A 16,831-nucleotide genomic window follows, 5' to 3' on the forward strand; every position below is an offset into this window, starting at 1 on the left:
GGCAAAAAGAATACACTATTGTTAATGAAAACTATTTTTGAAACGAAGAAGAACTAGACATAAAATATAATATGTGAAATATTAATTTTACATGTAACATAAGGTTGTGCTTTTATTGAATACTTTAATAAAAAAAATATAAGTAAATGGAGTTCTAAAAAGTGGGTAATCGAATATGTTTCAATTACTCCATGAATTTGTACTATATTCTACTAAAATGAAAATTGAGTTGTTAAACTACGAAATGATAGTTGAATTTAAAATAGTGACGGCGAGAAATTCGATTAGACGGATATGTTTTAGAATTGAAAATGCCCGGTCTCCACTTGTAATTTCTGTTTTAACATAGATTTTTTCCATGCTTTATACAAGGTGCCGATGTTAGATCAAATGATCGCATTTATTGCGTTTGCTGGCCTCAAACACTTGATTACTTTATTAACTAAACGAGATGTCAGATGTTGCAAGTGAGGACGACTAAAAGAAGGAAGTGCGATTTCTCTAGCTTACTTCGAGACTTTCAAGCAGGTGAAGACGGCCAGTTATGTTAACTCCTGTCGCGACAATCGGCAAGTGGCAATAGAATGCAAATGGAGAATGAAATAATATGATACGATATGATGCATTTTGGGAGAGACATTTAAAAAATAAGTATTTTTTTCTAATTCCATTAGCAAATCGAACATGTTTAGCTCACAAAGGCCGCGAATAGATTGATCTATCGACCTTTTCTTAATTGTTCATTTAATATAATTTGTTCTTTCGTTTCGAATGAAAAATTATGCCATGAAATACCCACAAGGTGTGGGGTTATATGGTCGATGCTGCTTATGCGATAAATAAGTTCTTTGTAATATATAACTTCTTGTCAGAACTAAAATAAAATTGTTTAAGCATTTATTATTATTTCAAACTAACAGCCATTCTTAATTGACATGTCAAACGTCAAAGATATGTCATATGTCACATTTTCATATCCCAATAGTGTGACGTTAACGCTAAGCAAACCGTATTTTCAATTTTGGTACAGAGTTATGTCTTGAAGTGAGGTCCATATGAAAAAGTAAAGACAATGGTAATTCGGTAACAATTAAACAACAGTTAATTTATTGCCAGCACTAGTCATTTTATAACTTTTGCTTTCGTGGCTATTGCACCAAATATGAGTCATGACAAGTGAACTCAAACATCTTACTTTCTAATTAAAAGTAAGATTTTTTAAAAATAGAGATAGAGAATAAGGCCCGTAGATTTTCGTGCTAGCAGGAGGTTTCTGTAATTTTCACAGCTTTCTTATTTTTTGAAAACACAAAATTTTTAAAATCTGCGAGGTAACTGAAATTTTACATGCACATGTTTCTGGAAAACCTAAAGGGCTGTAGGATTTATATTGCCCAATGACGCTGAATTGGCCGTGACGTCTGTACAGAAAATAAACAAACAAAAATAAGATGACGAATTAATGACAGTGAGTGGACAGCCGTATATAAAACTTGTTCACACATACACATATGTGCATGCCAAGGATTGTTTGTTTCCTTTACTGAGATCATTCAACTGTCAAATTCACTAAAAATACAATAACGGTTTGCGAGGGAAATCTCTTTCTGTACTATATTCTACATATGTACATCATACATCTGCATATAACAATCATGAGTTCACGAAAAAGCAAATTTCTACAATGCAGCTATTGTGAATTACATTGCTGACAATTAGGTGGCGCGCAAGCGCATATACACAATTGCCATCAAACTGTTGTTCATTTTGTTTAAGCCCTAATTAGGTTTTTTTTTCGTAAGATATGCATGTGGTCCGGCTAGTATTATATAATATTAACCAATCATGATTTTCTCACGCTCATATATATTTGTGCTTAAACTGAAAAACCCGTTTATTGGCAACTGCCTATAGTCGACAAAAAAGTTGATTTTATCCGCATATAAAATTGCTTTATACAAATTTCAAGCGCAGACGCATAGGCGCCTAAAAACCCCATATTATACCTTCTATAGATTATGTTAAACAAGTTTCGCCAAAAACAGAAATGTTAAGTGGAGGCCGAATTTCTTTCTACCACTGTCTGACATCAACTGTCATTTCAAAGTTTGACAACTCAATTTTCATTTATCACGAATACAGGAAAAATTGTAAAAATATTAAAATAATTACTAAAGCAAAATTTATTATGTTTCTAACGGACTTTTCAATTAGACCAAAAACTATATCGTAAAATCATAGAAATCATCAAAATTTAAGTCATTAAATTTCTGCCTTAATTTTTAGGTTTTTAGAAAAATTCTTGATTAAGTGTTTCCTATCAATCTCATTCAAACAGATTAAAAGCACGTTCACATATGCATTAATTACCAATAAACCCACAAAATTAATCAACCCGTTCACATATGGCAGATTATCAGCAAAATTGACAATCAGCTGTCAATACTGTTATGAAAGTTTTTCTTCGTAGAAATTATTTTGGTGGCATATTTTGGTTGTTGTAGCAGCATAAACAATATGAAATAATTTGGTGCTTTGGGTTTGTTTAATTATAATTAACAATAGCTAATTTAGCAGGAGAAGGATTAGTAAATTTAATTTCGCAATTGGCTGCTAATAATAAACAGTTGGAGGAAATCCGTAAATGACGTTTACTGATGTCTCAAAAAATTGTGGCAGCAATACACATGCGAATTTCGATATTACATTTCATAATTAATAGGTGAGCAAAGCGTTTATGGAAATACCCTTTTTTCTTATATGAATGCAAATTAATAATACCTAATACAATTTTATTAGAATTATGTCTACAAACCTGTTTTCTTTGCCGGCATACATTTTATTTCGTTTTTACTTTGACGTTTTTCTTTCAGCTAGCTATACACGAGCACACTTGGTCTGCACACCCCGTCGCATATTGAGATCTATACACTATTACAACACGTTGTACAGACATCAGTTGCAGTGATCGCTGACCGAGTGAACATCATGTCATCGGAAAACGAAGAAATAATCGCGCTAATGGCAATTTCTGTTTGCGTTGAAAATGAAAATACAATAAGAGCGAAAAAACGTAAACAACGCTTTTTGGAGTGAACATTTTTATATAGAGCGAGCAAAATATTCACACGTTCCACTCCTTAAAGAACTTGAAACAAAATCTGAAAAAAAATTTAAAAATTTTGTACGGATGAATAATGAAAATTATCAAGAACTTCTAAAAATGGTAGAGCCTTTAATAAAAAAGAAGGACACCTTCATGAGAGACGCGATTACGCCCCATGAACGGCTTTCAGCTACTCTAAGATTTCTGTCATCAGGTGAAAGCTTCGAGGACTTAAAATTTTTGACTGCAATATCCCCACATAGCCAAAGTCGGATTGTAATTGAAACTTATGAAGCTATAATTAAGACATTGAAAGATTATATTCAGGTAATTTATTAAAAAAAGTTCAATATTATAATTCATAAAAAAAAGAAAAATTTAATTCAAAAAGTTAAACTTGAGTTCACTCAGAGCTCCTTAATGCGTGCAAGCGATTACACCTGCGATTACGATTACCATAATCGTAATTTCACTTTTTTGAAGTGAAATTATTATTACGGCCCAGCTCTGAGCTCACTGATATTGGGTGTCTGTAAACAATTCGGTAAAAGACTGTGCTGAAACAGAATTTTCGGAGCTGTTTGGTTCAATGTACTATTGCGATCCCACGAACACTGGCTGTGAACATTCATTTCGTGGCATAGTGTTTTTTGATAGAAATACATGTGGTAGTTGTGTCAGAACTGTGGTAAAAGGATCTGAAATAGACGATGATGACGTATACTGAGTCGACGCGCGAGATATTGTGTAGGGCCTTGGAAGTCTTTGCGTAATATTTATCTTAACGGAGTTAACATTGATATTTTCCAACTGTCCATGTACTAAGATCTCGTCAATACCTCTTTTTGCGTATATTTGTTGCTCTGGCGATAATTTTCTGAATCAAATTGCCCAAGATTCAGCAAATACATCAGCATCATCTCGTGCCGTTCGTCTATTTTTAGTTTCATCCAGATGCTGTATGGCCTTTTGAAGAAACTCCGAGATTTTTTCAGACCCCTTTCGCTTCCTATTACTTTGAGAATCAGCCTGTAAATAAACATGAAACTAAAATTAGCTGTATTCTTTTTTCAGCTTCCAAAAACTGAAAACGACTGGAAATACATTGCCAATGATTTCAATACACTATGGAACTTTCCCAACTGCATTGGGGCGATCGATGGCAAACATGTGGAAATAATGAAACCACCTGGGACGGGCTCATATTATTATAACTATAGGAAATCGTACTCTATTGTAATGATGGCAATTGTTAATGCGAAGTATGAGTTCATTGCCGTTGAAGTTGGTGCAAACGCAAGAGCATCTGACGCTGGAATCTTCGGTCAAAGCAAGTTTAAGCAAAAATATGATGACAATGAACTACATATTCCCCAAGCTGCAAGCGTTCCAATGTGTCAGGAGAAGCTACCATTTGTCTTTATTGGAGATGATGCTTTTCCCCTTATGGAGAATTTAATAAGACCCCTTTCCCGTACCCAACTAAGCCGCTATGAGATTATTTTTAATTACAGGTTATCGAGAGCTAGACGCGTGGTTGAAAATGCGTTTGGGATTTTATGCAGGCGCTTCCGTGTTCTAGCAAACAGAATAAACTTGAGCCCTAATAAGGTGTCTACAATAGTTTTGGCCTGATGTTATATTCATAACTTCTTAACATGGAAGAATGGAGCACAATATACAAATGATAGCGTCAACGCAGAAAACGGGAGGTCAAGTGAAACACTTAATAATTGTGGGCTTTCAAACCTAAGACCGCTTCAAGGAGGAAATTCTAAAAACGCAGCGAAATCCGTTCGCAATAAATACAAAGAGTATTTTAACACAGTTGGATCAGTTCCGTGGCAAAATGAGATTGTATAAAAATTAATACAATATTCTACATACACGCATACATATATAGTATATGTACATACCGTTAATAAAATATGAATACCGTTAATAAAATACATATGGTGCTAAGTATTACTCAAATCGCTTTTATTTTCGTTTTAGTCTAACGTACTGCGTCCACTTGCTTGAAGTTCCTGGTCTCGAAGATAGTTCTCTCCTGTAGCAATTCCGCATGCCATTAATTCGTTTTTTGACGATGTCGACTGTGGCTTGTGAATAATTTTCCAACAGCTTCTGCCAACTTTGATCACGCTTCACTTTGTTTTTGTAATTCTCGTTTTTTACTTCCCATAATATTTTTTCGCCCCTAAAGACTTCAATGAAATCGCGCCAAGCTTGATTATCAATTATAGCCATTGCGCACACAACCTTTTGCGTTGAAGTTCACTCAAGCATGAGCTTTGGTATGCATTAAGCCCTATACACATGCCCACATGTAGCAACAACGAGCAGAAAAATTTAATCGATTCAATTTTCTGCAGACTTGAGTGTGTAGCTAGCTTTACACACGTAAAAACAATGATCTATTACACAGAAAACACAGGGTTGTATGTTAAACAGTATGGTTTTATTTAGTATTATTTTATAATCTCAGATTTTGGGAGAGAGATTTTGTATGGGAAATCTCGCTTTTTAATTACGGATTGGGAGTTAAGCACAAAAAAACTAGGGTCTGTCAGACTCACGCACGGTAGAAGTGAAACTTCTAAGTTGGTTGTTCCATGCATGGGAGCGCCGGTTTAGATCTCTCCCCCCTCTCTCGTGTTAAATTCAGGTTTTCATATTTTTTTTTCTATATCACTCCACATAAATTTGTATTATTTATTTTTGTCCTTATTAGCTTCAAATTTGACACTTGGGTGCAGTGTTGCACTTGACGCTGACATTTCTTTGCACTTCCAATGGTATTTTTTGCCTACTTTTGGCGCGTTAATCAATTTGCTTTGATCACCGAAACGGTTGAAATGTCATTTTACAACCTTCTACTTCAACTATCGTCACTCGTTTGGAAAACGCACTCATTGTATCGCTTCGTCTCCTCCATACCTACCATCTATTTACTTCACAGCAGTTTCTTATTGCTTTCCCGCTTACACACATTCAATCGGCGCTTTATCTGATACTCACACACAGCACTCATTTGCACGGGCTATGGCTATCTATAATACCCGTTGTCGCTTCGTTCAGTGCGAATCACAGGTCAACGCAATATCCTAACCTCGCTTCACACTTACTGAACGGCTGAAGCACGGCGTCGGTAGTTTGCTATAGAGCAAACGGGAGAGAAAGAAAGGCATTCGAGAGAGAAGGGGAGAGACGGCGTGTCTCGGTGGCTCCCTCACATCGTTCAGCGCTTGCGATGCGAGAGAGCGAATGGGCGAGAGTGGGAAGGAGCAGCTGCTCCTTGGCCCCGCCCATTTGACGGATTTCGGTAACGCTCCGAACTTACCGTTTCACTCGCCTATTTTCAATCTGCCTTGGGGCCCCCGACGCGCCTAAAGAAGTTTCACTTCAAAAAGTAGATCATATGTCAACGTATTATAAGTTTTACAAATGAAGACATATTCTACAGTAGTTCAGACTTTTTTATGATCATACCCACCGCAGGCTAGTTCACAATTTTCTTTCAGGCGGCCAAATATTATAACCTATCATACTTGTTGAAAGACCATTTACACATCATGTTATGCTACGGATGCAGTTTCGCGGGAGTACTTATTAATCATGCATGTCCTGCAATACTTTATTAATCATGCTGGTTGAAGTAGTCAAACTTATTTTACAGGCATATATAGAAGGGTAACAGAGCCGAAAAAAATCAACGTGTTACTGCAAAGCTTTTTTATAAACGACTCAACGACTAACTCTAAGTACATATTCAAAAGGAAAATAAGCAAATTCAAAGAAATTAAATATTAGGGTTGCCTTTGCAGTGTTATGCTATCTACTTTTTCAATAAATTCGATCTAAATGATTTGAATGATGTAAACAAAATTTTATTTCTTAATATTTTCATTGCTAAAACTTTCAGCTGTGTGTTGGTTAGCAGTTAACTGGGAAATAATTACTAACCAGTGATAAATCACTTTTTAAACTAAATAATTGGAAAATTGTTTTCGTTTATCGTTTTATTCCAATTATTCATCTATTTATATTAGCATCTGGTAAATCAATATGATTTAAGTTCTTAAAATTAGTGAATAACAATATTTTATTTTTACTGTGTACATAAATATTAAAAAGTAGTTAAATAACCATAAGCGTATATTTAAAGTCCCAATAGATTGCAGAAACTTTTGTACATTCGGGCATGCCTACCATTTAAACAACCATATAAATCGTTGATTTTTAGACAGTCTGTTTTGCTAATGGTTTTCCGTTGACCTATACGTACACCCGGTTGCAATGGTGTCATAGTCGGCTTCTCCCCTTTCTTTTTGCTAAAGTAGAATTCGCCGTAATGCATTACAGAATTGTAATCGTAATCGAACGTCTGTTTGCCTTTCTTTTTAGAAATCAGTTTAAAATTTTTCCGATATTTTGGAACAATATTTTCCCAATGAATTTTAACAAAATTATCTCTATCCGCTCGTGACTGTTCGTGATAGATGCCAATCGCATGCATAAGTTCATGCATAATGCGTCCCTCGCTGCTGAAACAGTGTGCGCTATTCTCATCAGGTTGCTGCAATGATACTATTTGTTCTCCACCGCGCTTTCCTACAAACGACCAGCAACCGGGCGGTGCATCATCTACTGGCGGTGTAATTAATACGTAATCTTCCTCCTCGCCGTCAAAGGGTATAAAATTAATACAAGTTAAGGAATTGAATGTGTTTAGGGCGCGTTGTATGGCCATACGTTCATTGTTTGTGTATAAGTGGCTAATTTCGAAAGGAATAGTGGCGTTAGGCCACACACGTTTCGGATGTTTCATGGGATTAACGCCAAGCCTAAGTGATATGTAAGTATAAGGATCAATGGCAATGTCGCCTTGATAGAGGCGTGGCACTGTTTCAGGATCATCAATCTCAGTTTCACTATTGTTCCAGTCCTCTATGTTCGAGCTCAATGAGTCTGTAGAAATTATAAAAATAGATTTAAGGGGTTTTTATTAAAAATATTCGAAAATAAATGCGCTCGGAAAGAGATAAAGTCAAAACTGCGTAGAAAATAGCAAAAAATAAGCGAGTAAGCGATTAAAAACCTAAAGGGAAATGCATATACAATTTATTTGAATACATATATTTAGATAAATTACCCACATAAACAAAATAATGCTCTATCCGATTCACGTTATAAACATATTTATATATGTATGTACATACATTTAAAAATAAAGACCTTATAACCATTTATTTGTAATCATTTATGAATGAATCATTTCAGTAAAAATAATGTACATAAAGAATATTTTTAATTTATTTTGATCAAATTCTCAGCATTTGACACAAGTCAACGTGTTTCACTCCTAAACCAACGAAAAACGGAAAGAATGTTCGCGAACAAATTTTTGGCTACTCTCAATTGCTACCACGAACGGAAGTACTTTGCTAATACGCGATAGTTCGTTGGTACGGTGTGAATGGCACACTAAAACGACCAATTCACAGTTCCGCGCTCATTTAAACGCTTTGACAGTTAGTTTTACACTTTACTCTGCAGAATCAATTGACTACACTGGATCACAAATTTCAACTTTTTTTCTGCACCAGAGACGCCGTTATGAAATTCCTATGTTTTTTATTCTATGGCAACGTTTTTGAGATATTTACGAATTACCGTTATTTCAAAAAAAAAAAAAAAATTGGGCCTACTTAATCATATATATCTCGAAAACGAATTGAGCGATTCCAAAACCGTTTAAAGCTTTTAAAAGGTAATACAATTTGCTATAAACTGTGTGTAAAACCCTTTTTACTAGGCCCTGCAGATTCAAAGATAACGAACTATCATATCGGATTTTTTAAATTTTTTTTGTAAAAATATAAAAAAATTTGTACTTTGAGAGAAAGGATCTCGAAAACTTTTTATTTTTTCGTATATTTTTTGTTTTCACTCTAAGCTCTGTTTTATTACAAGAAAATAAACTTTGATTAAACAAAATCGATGAACTAATACAAAAGTTACAAGCATTCAAGTAAATATATCCATATAAAAAAACTTAAGTACCCTACAAATAATAGCATATGTATGTACATATGATTTTGTCTTAACTCTATGATCTTATTTTATAATTGAAAAAGTTATGTGTCTTGTTTTGACGCTTATTTATATAAGAATCGGTTTCTCTTATGAGAAACCAACAGTAGTCACCCATCATAGCGACATCCCACAATCCTTGATACCGACTTTCAATCATTTTCATTTGCTGGTGAAACCTTTCGCCATGCTCGTCACTTTCGTCGCCAAGATTTTGCGGGAAAAAATTTAAATGGGAGTGCAGAAAATGAATTTTTAAAGACATATTTACTCCTGAAAGAAAATTAAAAGGGGAATTAGATAAATACATAAGTTACACATTAGCATATAATTTTCTTAGGCTGGATTAATCTTCCAAATCAGAACAAATTTTGGTCGTTCTTGTTGGTTCGGAGCAGGGCAATAAATTCAGATTAAGGGCTATATATTCTCATGTAAATTTAAAATTTTTTTTTCAAATTTTTTTTTTAGTTTTAAAGTTAACTGGGAAAATGGTCTTAAATGTGTTTTTTATTTACCCATTTCCTCATAGTTTTTGATTAAATCGTTCACTATCAGCTCGAAGTTAGGACTTTTGTGTTTGCCAAAAAAAGAAGTAACGACCTTTTCAAAAGAGTCCCACGCCGCTGCCTCCACTGGTGACAATAGTTCTTTGAAATGGGTATTGGCCATTATTTTCCTTATTTGCGGCCCCACAAAAATCCCTTCCTTTATTTTTGCTTCTGAAATCTGTGGAAAGATTGCCGTCTATGAACAATCGCCACTCTTTTGAATCATATGGTTCACCAAACTGTTTAAATAGACCAGCAATGTTTTTGCAATAACAAACACTGTCCTTCTTCGTATAGTACTGGGAGAATTGTTCGTGACGAGTCCTATAATATGTTACCTTAACATCGGATGAAACAAATTTAAATTGTTGCATACGAGAGGCGTGTAGTTCGGCCTTTTCTTTTGATAATTCCAAATCCCTTATCCAATCATTGAGTTGTGCGTGTGACAAAGGGTTTCTTTCGTTTTCCGTTTGCAATTCAGTACAACATGATGCCGCGTAATCAGATACTGCTGTTGACAATGAAACTGGAGCCGGAACTAAAGTTAAATTTGATTCTGGCAATGTAGCTTCCGTTGAATTTAGTTCTGGTAATGACACTGTAGATACGCTGGCACAGGTTACTTTTCTTGACTTTCCAACCCCAAATACTTTTGTAGTACAAATATAGCAGTCCGTTGAATGGCAAGTTGGTTCCCTCCACTTCATTGGTGTAATAAATTTCATATGTCGCCTAAATAGATAGTTTAAGAAATTAGTCAGATATGCATTAAAAGAGAGCAAACTCCTAATTTTTACGATGTACCTTTTGGTTCCGGTTTCCGAAAATATCAATTCGACTCGACATGTGGTGCACACAGTATTCGGTGTCCATGGTTTTTCATTGTTTCTAGGCTCAATTCCATAACACTTATGGTATGCAAATTTCAAAGGATTTGAAAGCACACGTCGCATCCTTTTAACGATAAATTCCCCGCAGATGAAACAGAACATATCTGGATCATTTTTACACTCAAACTCTCGCGCCTTTTTATTCATATTATATTTTTAAGTAAATGACGGATTATAAACTGCAATTATAAAGTGAACAGTATCCGGCGATCCTTGCAGAAATTATGAAGGAACGAGGCACATGTACTATTATTTATACTTACATAGATCAACTAAAAATGCAAGCCTACCTATACAAAAAGGTTCCCTAGTTATATTATACATAGAAAACACTACCTGCCTTAAACATATGATCTTGCTTGAAATGTATCTGTGTATGAGATAACGACACTAACAATTTTTTGTATCTAATAACCCTAAATCTACCTGTAACAAACTGATATGCGAATACTAACACATATTACCAGTAGGGTACTTAAGTATTAAATTGGTATATTTACTTGAATGCTTGTAACTTTTGTATCAGTTCATCGATTTTGTTTAATCAAAGTTTATTTTTTTTGTTTTAAAACAGAGCTTAGAGTGAAAACAAAAAATATACGAAAAAATAAAAAGTTTTCGAGATCCTTTCTCTCAACGTACAATTTTTTTTATATTTTTACAAAAAAAATTTAAAAAATCCGTTATGATAGTTCGTTATCTCTGAATCTGCAGGGCCTAGCAAAAAGTGTTTCACACACAGTTTATAGCAAATTTTATTACCTTTTAAAAGCTTTAAACGGTTTTGGAATCGCTCAATTCGTTTTCGAGATATATATGATTAAGTGGGCCGAATTATTTTTTTTTAAATAACGGTAATTCGTAAATATCTCAAAAACGTTACCCTAGAATAAAAAATAACCTTGATTTTCGGAATCAGACGGTGATTTTACATAGGAATTACATAACGGCGTCTCTGGTGCATTTTGGCTGTAAACCAGTGCTATTTGTTAAAAAGTTGTATGCAATTAACTCTTAGTAAAAAAAAGTTAGCAGTTATTAGTGAAAATAAGTGGAAATGTGCAATTATGGTGCAAAGTGTTATATTAGTGTACAGTGCGTATGATTGCGAGATGTGCTTAAGTCACATTGGATCGGCAAACAGGTTTGTACAAACTACTAACTGCCTTATTCTTTGTCCAAGGGGAATAGGTTGGCATTGAAAATGGGCAAAATCGGTGAACAACCACGTCCACTTCCCATGTTACGGTAACTCAAGAATCCGTCCGTCTATCCCAAATAAAATTTAGGGAAATTTTGAAATGTAGGTGACCGATTTTGGGGATAAATGTGGTACTGCTGTAAACAATTTTCGCTAGTTAGCGGAATACAAATTAAAGCTATTTTATAAACATATTTTCTTATTTGACGCTAAGAGTTTTGAATAACATAAAGTCTTTGTGGTTGTGCAAGTAAACGGGGGACTGCAGCTTTCCAACGGTATCACTTTTACCCCGAAAATCGGTTACCCTCAAAGCCAACCTTGGTATTGTCAAAAATGCTTGTTATTTAAAGCTTTTGTGTACTTCATTTAAATCATTCAGTAGAAGCAGTCGAATTCCATAGAAATGCCTCAGTAATGCTGTCAATTACACCGGTTAAAATGACTTAAAGATTTTTATTGAGATCATCCAATTCTTAAGTAAAATAAGTTGCTGAGTTCGAAAATCCACAATGTATCTAATGATATAAAAAAAATTGGAGTTTATTTGCCCCTTTTTTTTACTTTGCTTAAATATGGTCAATGCGAAAAAGAATATGTTTATTCTCAATACGAACTTTTATGTCTATTGCAGAATCTTTTTCATCCATTCTTAAAACTTTTGTCGATGTTTCGGGGAAAAACCATTTTCATATGTTTATATATTATTTACATTATATTTCTTACTATATAAAACAAAAAATTTGAACTTGAATAAAGTGTTTGTAAGCTTTGTAAATATCTTTAAAGCGTTTAACATTTTTGAAAAATAAGACATGAACGAAAGGCAGTAAATTTAAATATTCTTGTACTCACAAAATTAAATCACTTCATCGCTTTGCAATATTCACAATATTTCTCATCAAATTCGTTTTTGGTAAACTTTAATAAAAATATAGTTAATTGCATATCAAAATCGTTCCAAACTTTGTACAAAATTCAGAAAAATTGAGTACCTTTCAAAAAAAGATCATCAAAATTTTAATTTTATGCAGAGACTATGAGTATGCCAATCAATTTTAGTAAGTTTGAAGTTGCTCAAAAATCAAACCAATTTCTTATTAAAAAAGTTACTTGAAAAAACATGTCAAGCCATTTCAAATTGCGTTACTTAAAGTAATAATCGACCGTTAATAAGTGAGATTTAATCAGACCGGTACTAAAGCAGACCCATGTAGGTAAGTATGTGTAGGTATGTTAGAACCTTTATTGGAATATTTTCACATTTCAACGCTAGAATGATTTAATATTTAATCTTCTTATTATTTAGATATGTTTCGATTCAGCTATAAAAGCTGTAAAAATGAGCCATTCCCGCGAATTGAAAATCGAAAAATTAATGGGAAAAATGTGTAAGTATTTTGGTTGTAAATAAGAAACCCACACTTTTTGTTTAAAATCTTGAGTTAATTTATGTATTTTCACAAGCAAGAGATACACTTTTTCAAAGAAGAAATAAACTTTTAAAATAAATCCTAAATAGTAATTTATTGCAATAATAATAAATAAATAATAGTCTAGTATTGTCGAAGCACAAGTGCAAGGATCCGCCTTTAGGCGGACTTTACACATTTTACCTGCATTAGGCAAATGAATAGAATATTAAAAAATACCAGCAGATTCGAGTTCAGAAACGTGAAATTGGTTTGGTAGAATTTTTTGAGTCCAAACAAAATTTCATGCGTTAGAGGGTTAAGAAATTTGGGTACGCGGTGTTGAACGGGTTAAGAAGATTACCAATCATGAGGGCAGCTTTGGAAGTTTCATTCCGGGTTAAAGTGAGATTATTTTGAACATCGATAAACAAATTTTGCTCTTAAAATAATTTGCTTGTATTTTACTGTGTAATTTTCTTATAGTAATTGTCGCACTTCATAAACATAATAAAAGTTATTTTTGGAGTCTGAGGTTAACATTCGTATAATTGAAATTAAAAAATTTACCTGGAGCACTCATGAATTCATGGTCGAACAAATCCACTCCCATAGGCTTGTATCTGGACTTGATTTGTGCACTTAAGCCTTGACACATGACACTGTAGGCGACTAACAAGCAGCATAAACGCCAAAATTTATAAAAATTCTCACTTTCAGTTAACATTATTGGCATTATATCACACAACTTGAATTTTCTATATTGAATAGGTATATTCGTTTGGAAATACTGAAAATATTAGTTTTGGCAATCAATTTGCACTTTATGCGCATCAATGTAGACTTATATTCTGCAGTAGTGGTTTTCATAAAATCGGCATGCAAAGAGGACGTTGTGCCATTTATTTATTTACATTTTTTTTAATAAACGATATGCGATTTCAGTAATGCTAGCGAATGACGTTGACGTTCAGCGACGAAATGCGGCGATTTAGCGCAAGCGTGCTATCAACATAAATAAATGTGAGATGACTACAGTTGCAAATTAACGTCGAATCCAACAAACAAGCGGGAAAGCAACAAATAAAATTGCGTAAAAAATATAAGGCAAAATATGAGAAAACATGAACGACGCGACGTTACACCGTACTGGATCACCAACGATTTACAACTGCGACTGTTACTAGTGAGCGATTAAGCTAAAATCACTATCGCATAAAATGCAAAACATTCGGCCAAATAAATCTGCGAGCGCGACTTTATTAAAGTTCCAAATATTCATTTTACATACGAGGTGTGACTATTAACTAACAGAGCTGACGCAGTAAAACATTGTATTTTGATTTCATGCATTATAAACTACAATATATAATACAAACCCTCTCCTCTCATTCATAATTTCAAAGGTGATTTTTTTTCTGTCAAAGCAGATTTGGATCTCAGAAATACATATATAGATAAAAATTGCACGACGCAAGAAATGGCGAGGGTCTCACACTGAGATGTGATACTTGGCTAGAAACCTCGGTCGGTGACTTTGGCACAACGTGAATTTCGTCGCAGATTTCCTCGCCGTCCAACGCCTACTGGTGAAACACTGCGACGTTTAGCCGCTCGCCTCGAAGAGACTGGTACAATACGAGATGCTGCCAGGCGTGGAAGACCCCGGAGTAGCCGTTCTGCAGAGAATATTGCTGCTGTAGCCGAGGATGTCATGGAAGCGCCGTCGACATGGGCCAGACGACGTGCCACGCAAATGGGTATCAATCGACGGTCTTTACAGCGAATTTTGGTACAAGATTTGAAGATGTTTCCGTACAAAGTCCAGACGGTGCATCAGCTGTTAGCTGTTGACCGCCAATCGCGTCTAACATACGCTCAAGCCATCCTTAATCACCACCAAGAGGAAGATGATTTTTCATCAAAAATAATCATGAGTGACGAGGCCTATTTCCATCTTAGCGGGTACGTAAATAAGCAAAATTTACGCTTCTGGGGCACTGAAAATCCGCGTGTAACCCACGACGAGCCATTGCACCCGCTCAAAGTCATTGTATGGTGTGCTGTTTTCGCTGGAGGAGTCTTCGGACCTTTTTTCTTCGAAGACGTAGCGGGTCAAACGGTTACTGTGAATGGTGAGCGCTACAGAGCAATGATCAGCGAGTTCTTTTTGCCGCAACTTTATGAATTGGGATTGGAAAACATGTGGTTCCAACAGGACGGTGCAACGGCACACACTGCACGTGCCATAACCGATATGCTGAAGGATGTATTTCCCGGGCGCCTAATCTCCCGTTTTGGCGATTTGCACTGGCCAGCAAGATCGCATGATTTGACCGCTCCAGACTTCTTTTTGTGGGGCTTTTTGAAGTGGCGGGCTTATGTCAACAAGCCTCAGACTCTTGCAGCTCTTAAAGACAATATCCGTCAAGAATGTGAGGACCTATCGCCGGAATTTTTAGCCAAAGTGATGGAAAATGCCATAAAAAGGGCTCAAATGGCAATCAACTGTGGCGGCGGCCATTTACATGACATCATATTCTGGACTTGATGTAGAAAAAATTAAAAGACCAAATAAAAATAATCCACAAGAAGAATCAAAGTTTTTCATTTTTTTTTTTAAATTACAGCCAAAAAACATCGCAAGGTTGCCTTTGCGCCACCTGGTATTTACTAATAGTTGGATCTTCAGAAAACCAGAAAGAGGAGAAAGAGAAATATTATGGATAAATAAAAAAAAAAAAATTAAAAAAATCCATTGCTTTTAATTTTGATTCACACTTGCACTTAAAAACTAGAAACTTCAATACGATCGAATATTCTGTAAACGAGCGATAGATACTGCATTGGAAAGACAAGGCTTCCCGCTTAACAGCTGGTGCTGACGTTTACCGCATCACTTAGTATAGTTATTTAACAATCACACCTCGTATACTACATGCACTACACGCACACACGTTTACATACCCACATGGATTTATACTTAGATACATAATATAAGTGTACATTTGTATTTGCTTGGCCCGAAATTAGTTTTCGAGTAAAAATAGCTTTATGGGATTGCTTTAGCTTTGACTCTCTTGAGTGGATGTAGTTTTTGCTTAAGCCTACAATCGTGTGCCAAACCTTAAAACCCCTTACCGAAAAAGAAAACTTAAACGGTAAATGTGCATGAAGAAATAAAAAAATTTTATCGAAAACGTAAACAAATCATAATGCCAATGACTGTGTGAGCCATATATGGTGTACTGATTACTTACTGGTGTAATCGCCGCGCGCCTCTGCGGCAGTCTGAATGCACGCTAACATCAAAGTCAACAAAAAAAGCAACACACTACAGCCAAGCGCACTCTATTATAAATATTTTTGAACTTACCCGCTGGTACATACAAACATACCTATTTATGTTTACGCATTTTGGTAAACCAGTCGCTTTGCCAATGGTAACAGCTGACGGGCGATACACCGCCGACGCTCGCTTGACCACTACTCAAATTGTTTCGAGCGTACAACGTCTAAGTTGACATACTCGGTATGTGTTGTTGCTTCTGTTACTTTTTGGTGCTTAAACC

The 16,831-nt window shown here is 35.1% G+C and overlaps 1 protein-coding gene across 2 annotated transcripts; it reads right to left on the bottom strand.

The window, feature by feature from the left end:
• Positions 1–3,423: 3,423 nt before the first annotated feature.
• LOC128854732 (hatching enzyme 1.2-like) lies at positions 3,424–15,336 on the bottom strand. Of its 2 annotated transcripts, XM_054089055.1 has the most exons (3): positions 13,830–15,336; positions 7,295–8,077; positions 3,424–4,846 (listed from the first exon to the last, which is right to left on the bottom strand). In XM_054089055.1, exons 1-3 carry the CDS (start codon positions 13,993–13,995, stop codon positions 4,833–4,835), a joined length of 963 nt encoding a protein of 320 aa, XP_053945030.1. In that variant the 5' UTR covers positions 13,996–15,336; the 3' UTR covers positions 3,424–4,832. The 2 variants fall into 2 exon arrangements, with proteins under 2 accessions (XP_053945030.1, XP_053945029.1); XM_054089054.1 differs by lacking the exon at positions 3,424–4,846 and having other exon boundaries at positions 6,922–8,077; positions 13,830–15,334.
• Between the last annotated feature and the right edge of the window lie 1,495 nt (positions 15,337–16,831).

The sequence above is a fragment of the Anastrepha ludens genome, chromosome 2 (assembly GCF_028408465.1).
Source record: "Anastrepha ludens isolate Willacy chromosome 2, idAnaLude1.1, whole genome shotgun sequence".
Lineage (NCBI taxonomy): Eukaryota > Metazoa > Arthropoda > Insecta > Diptera > Tephritidae > Anastrepha > Anastrepha ludens.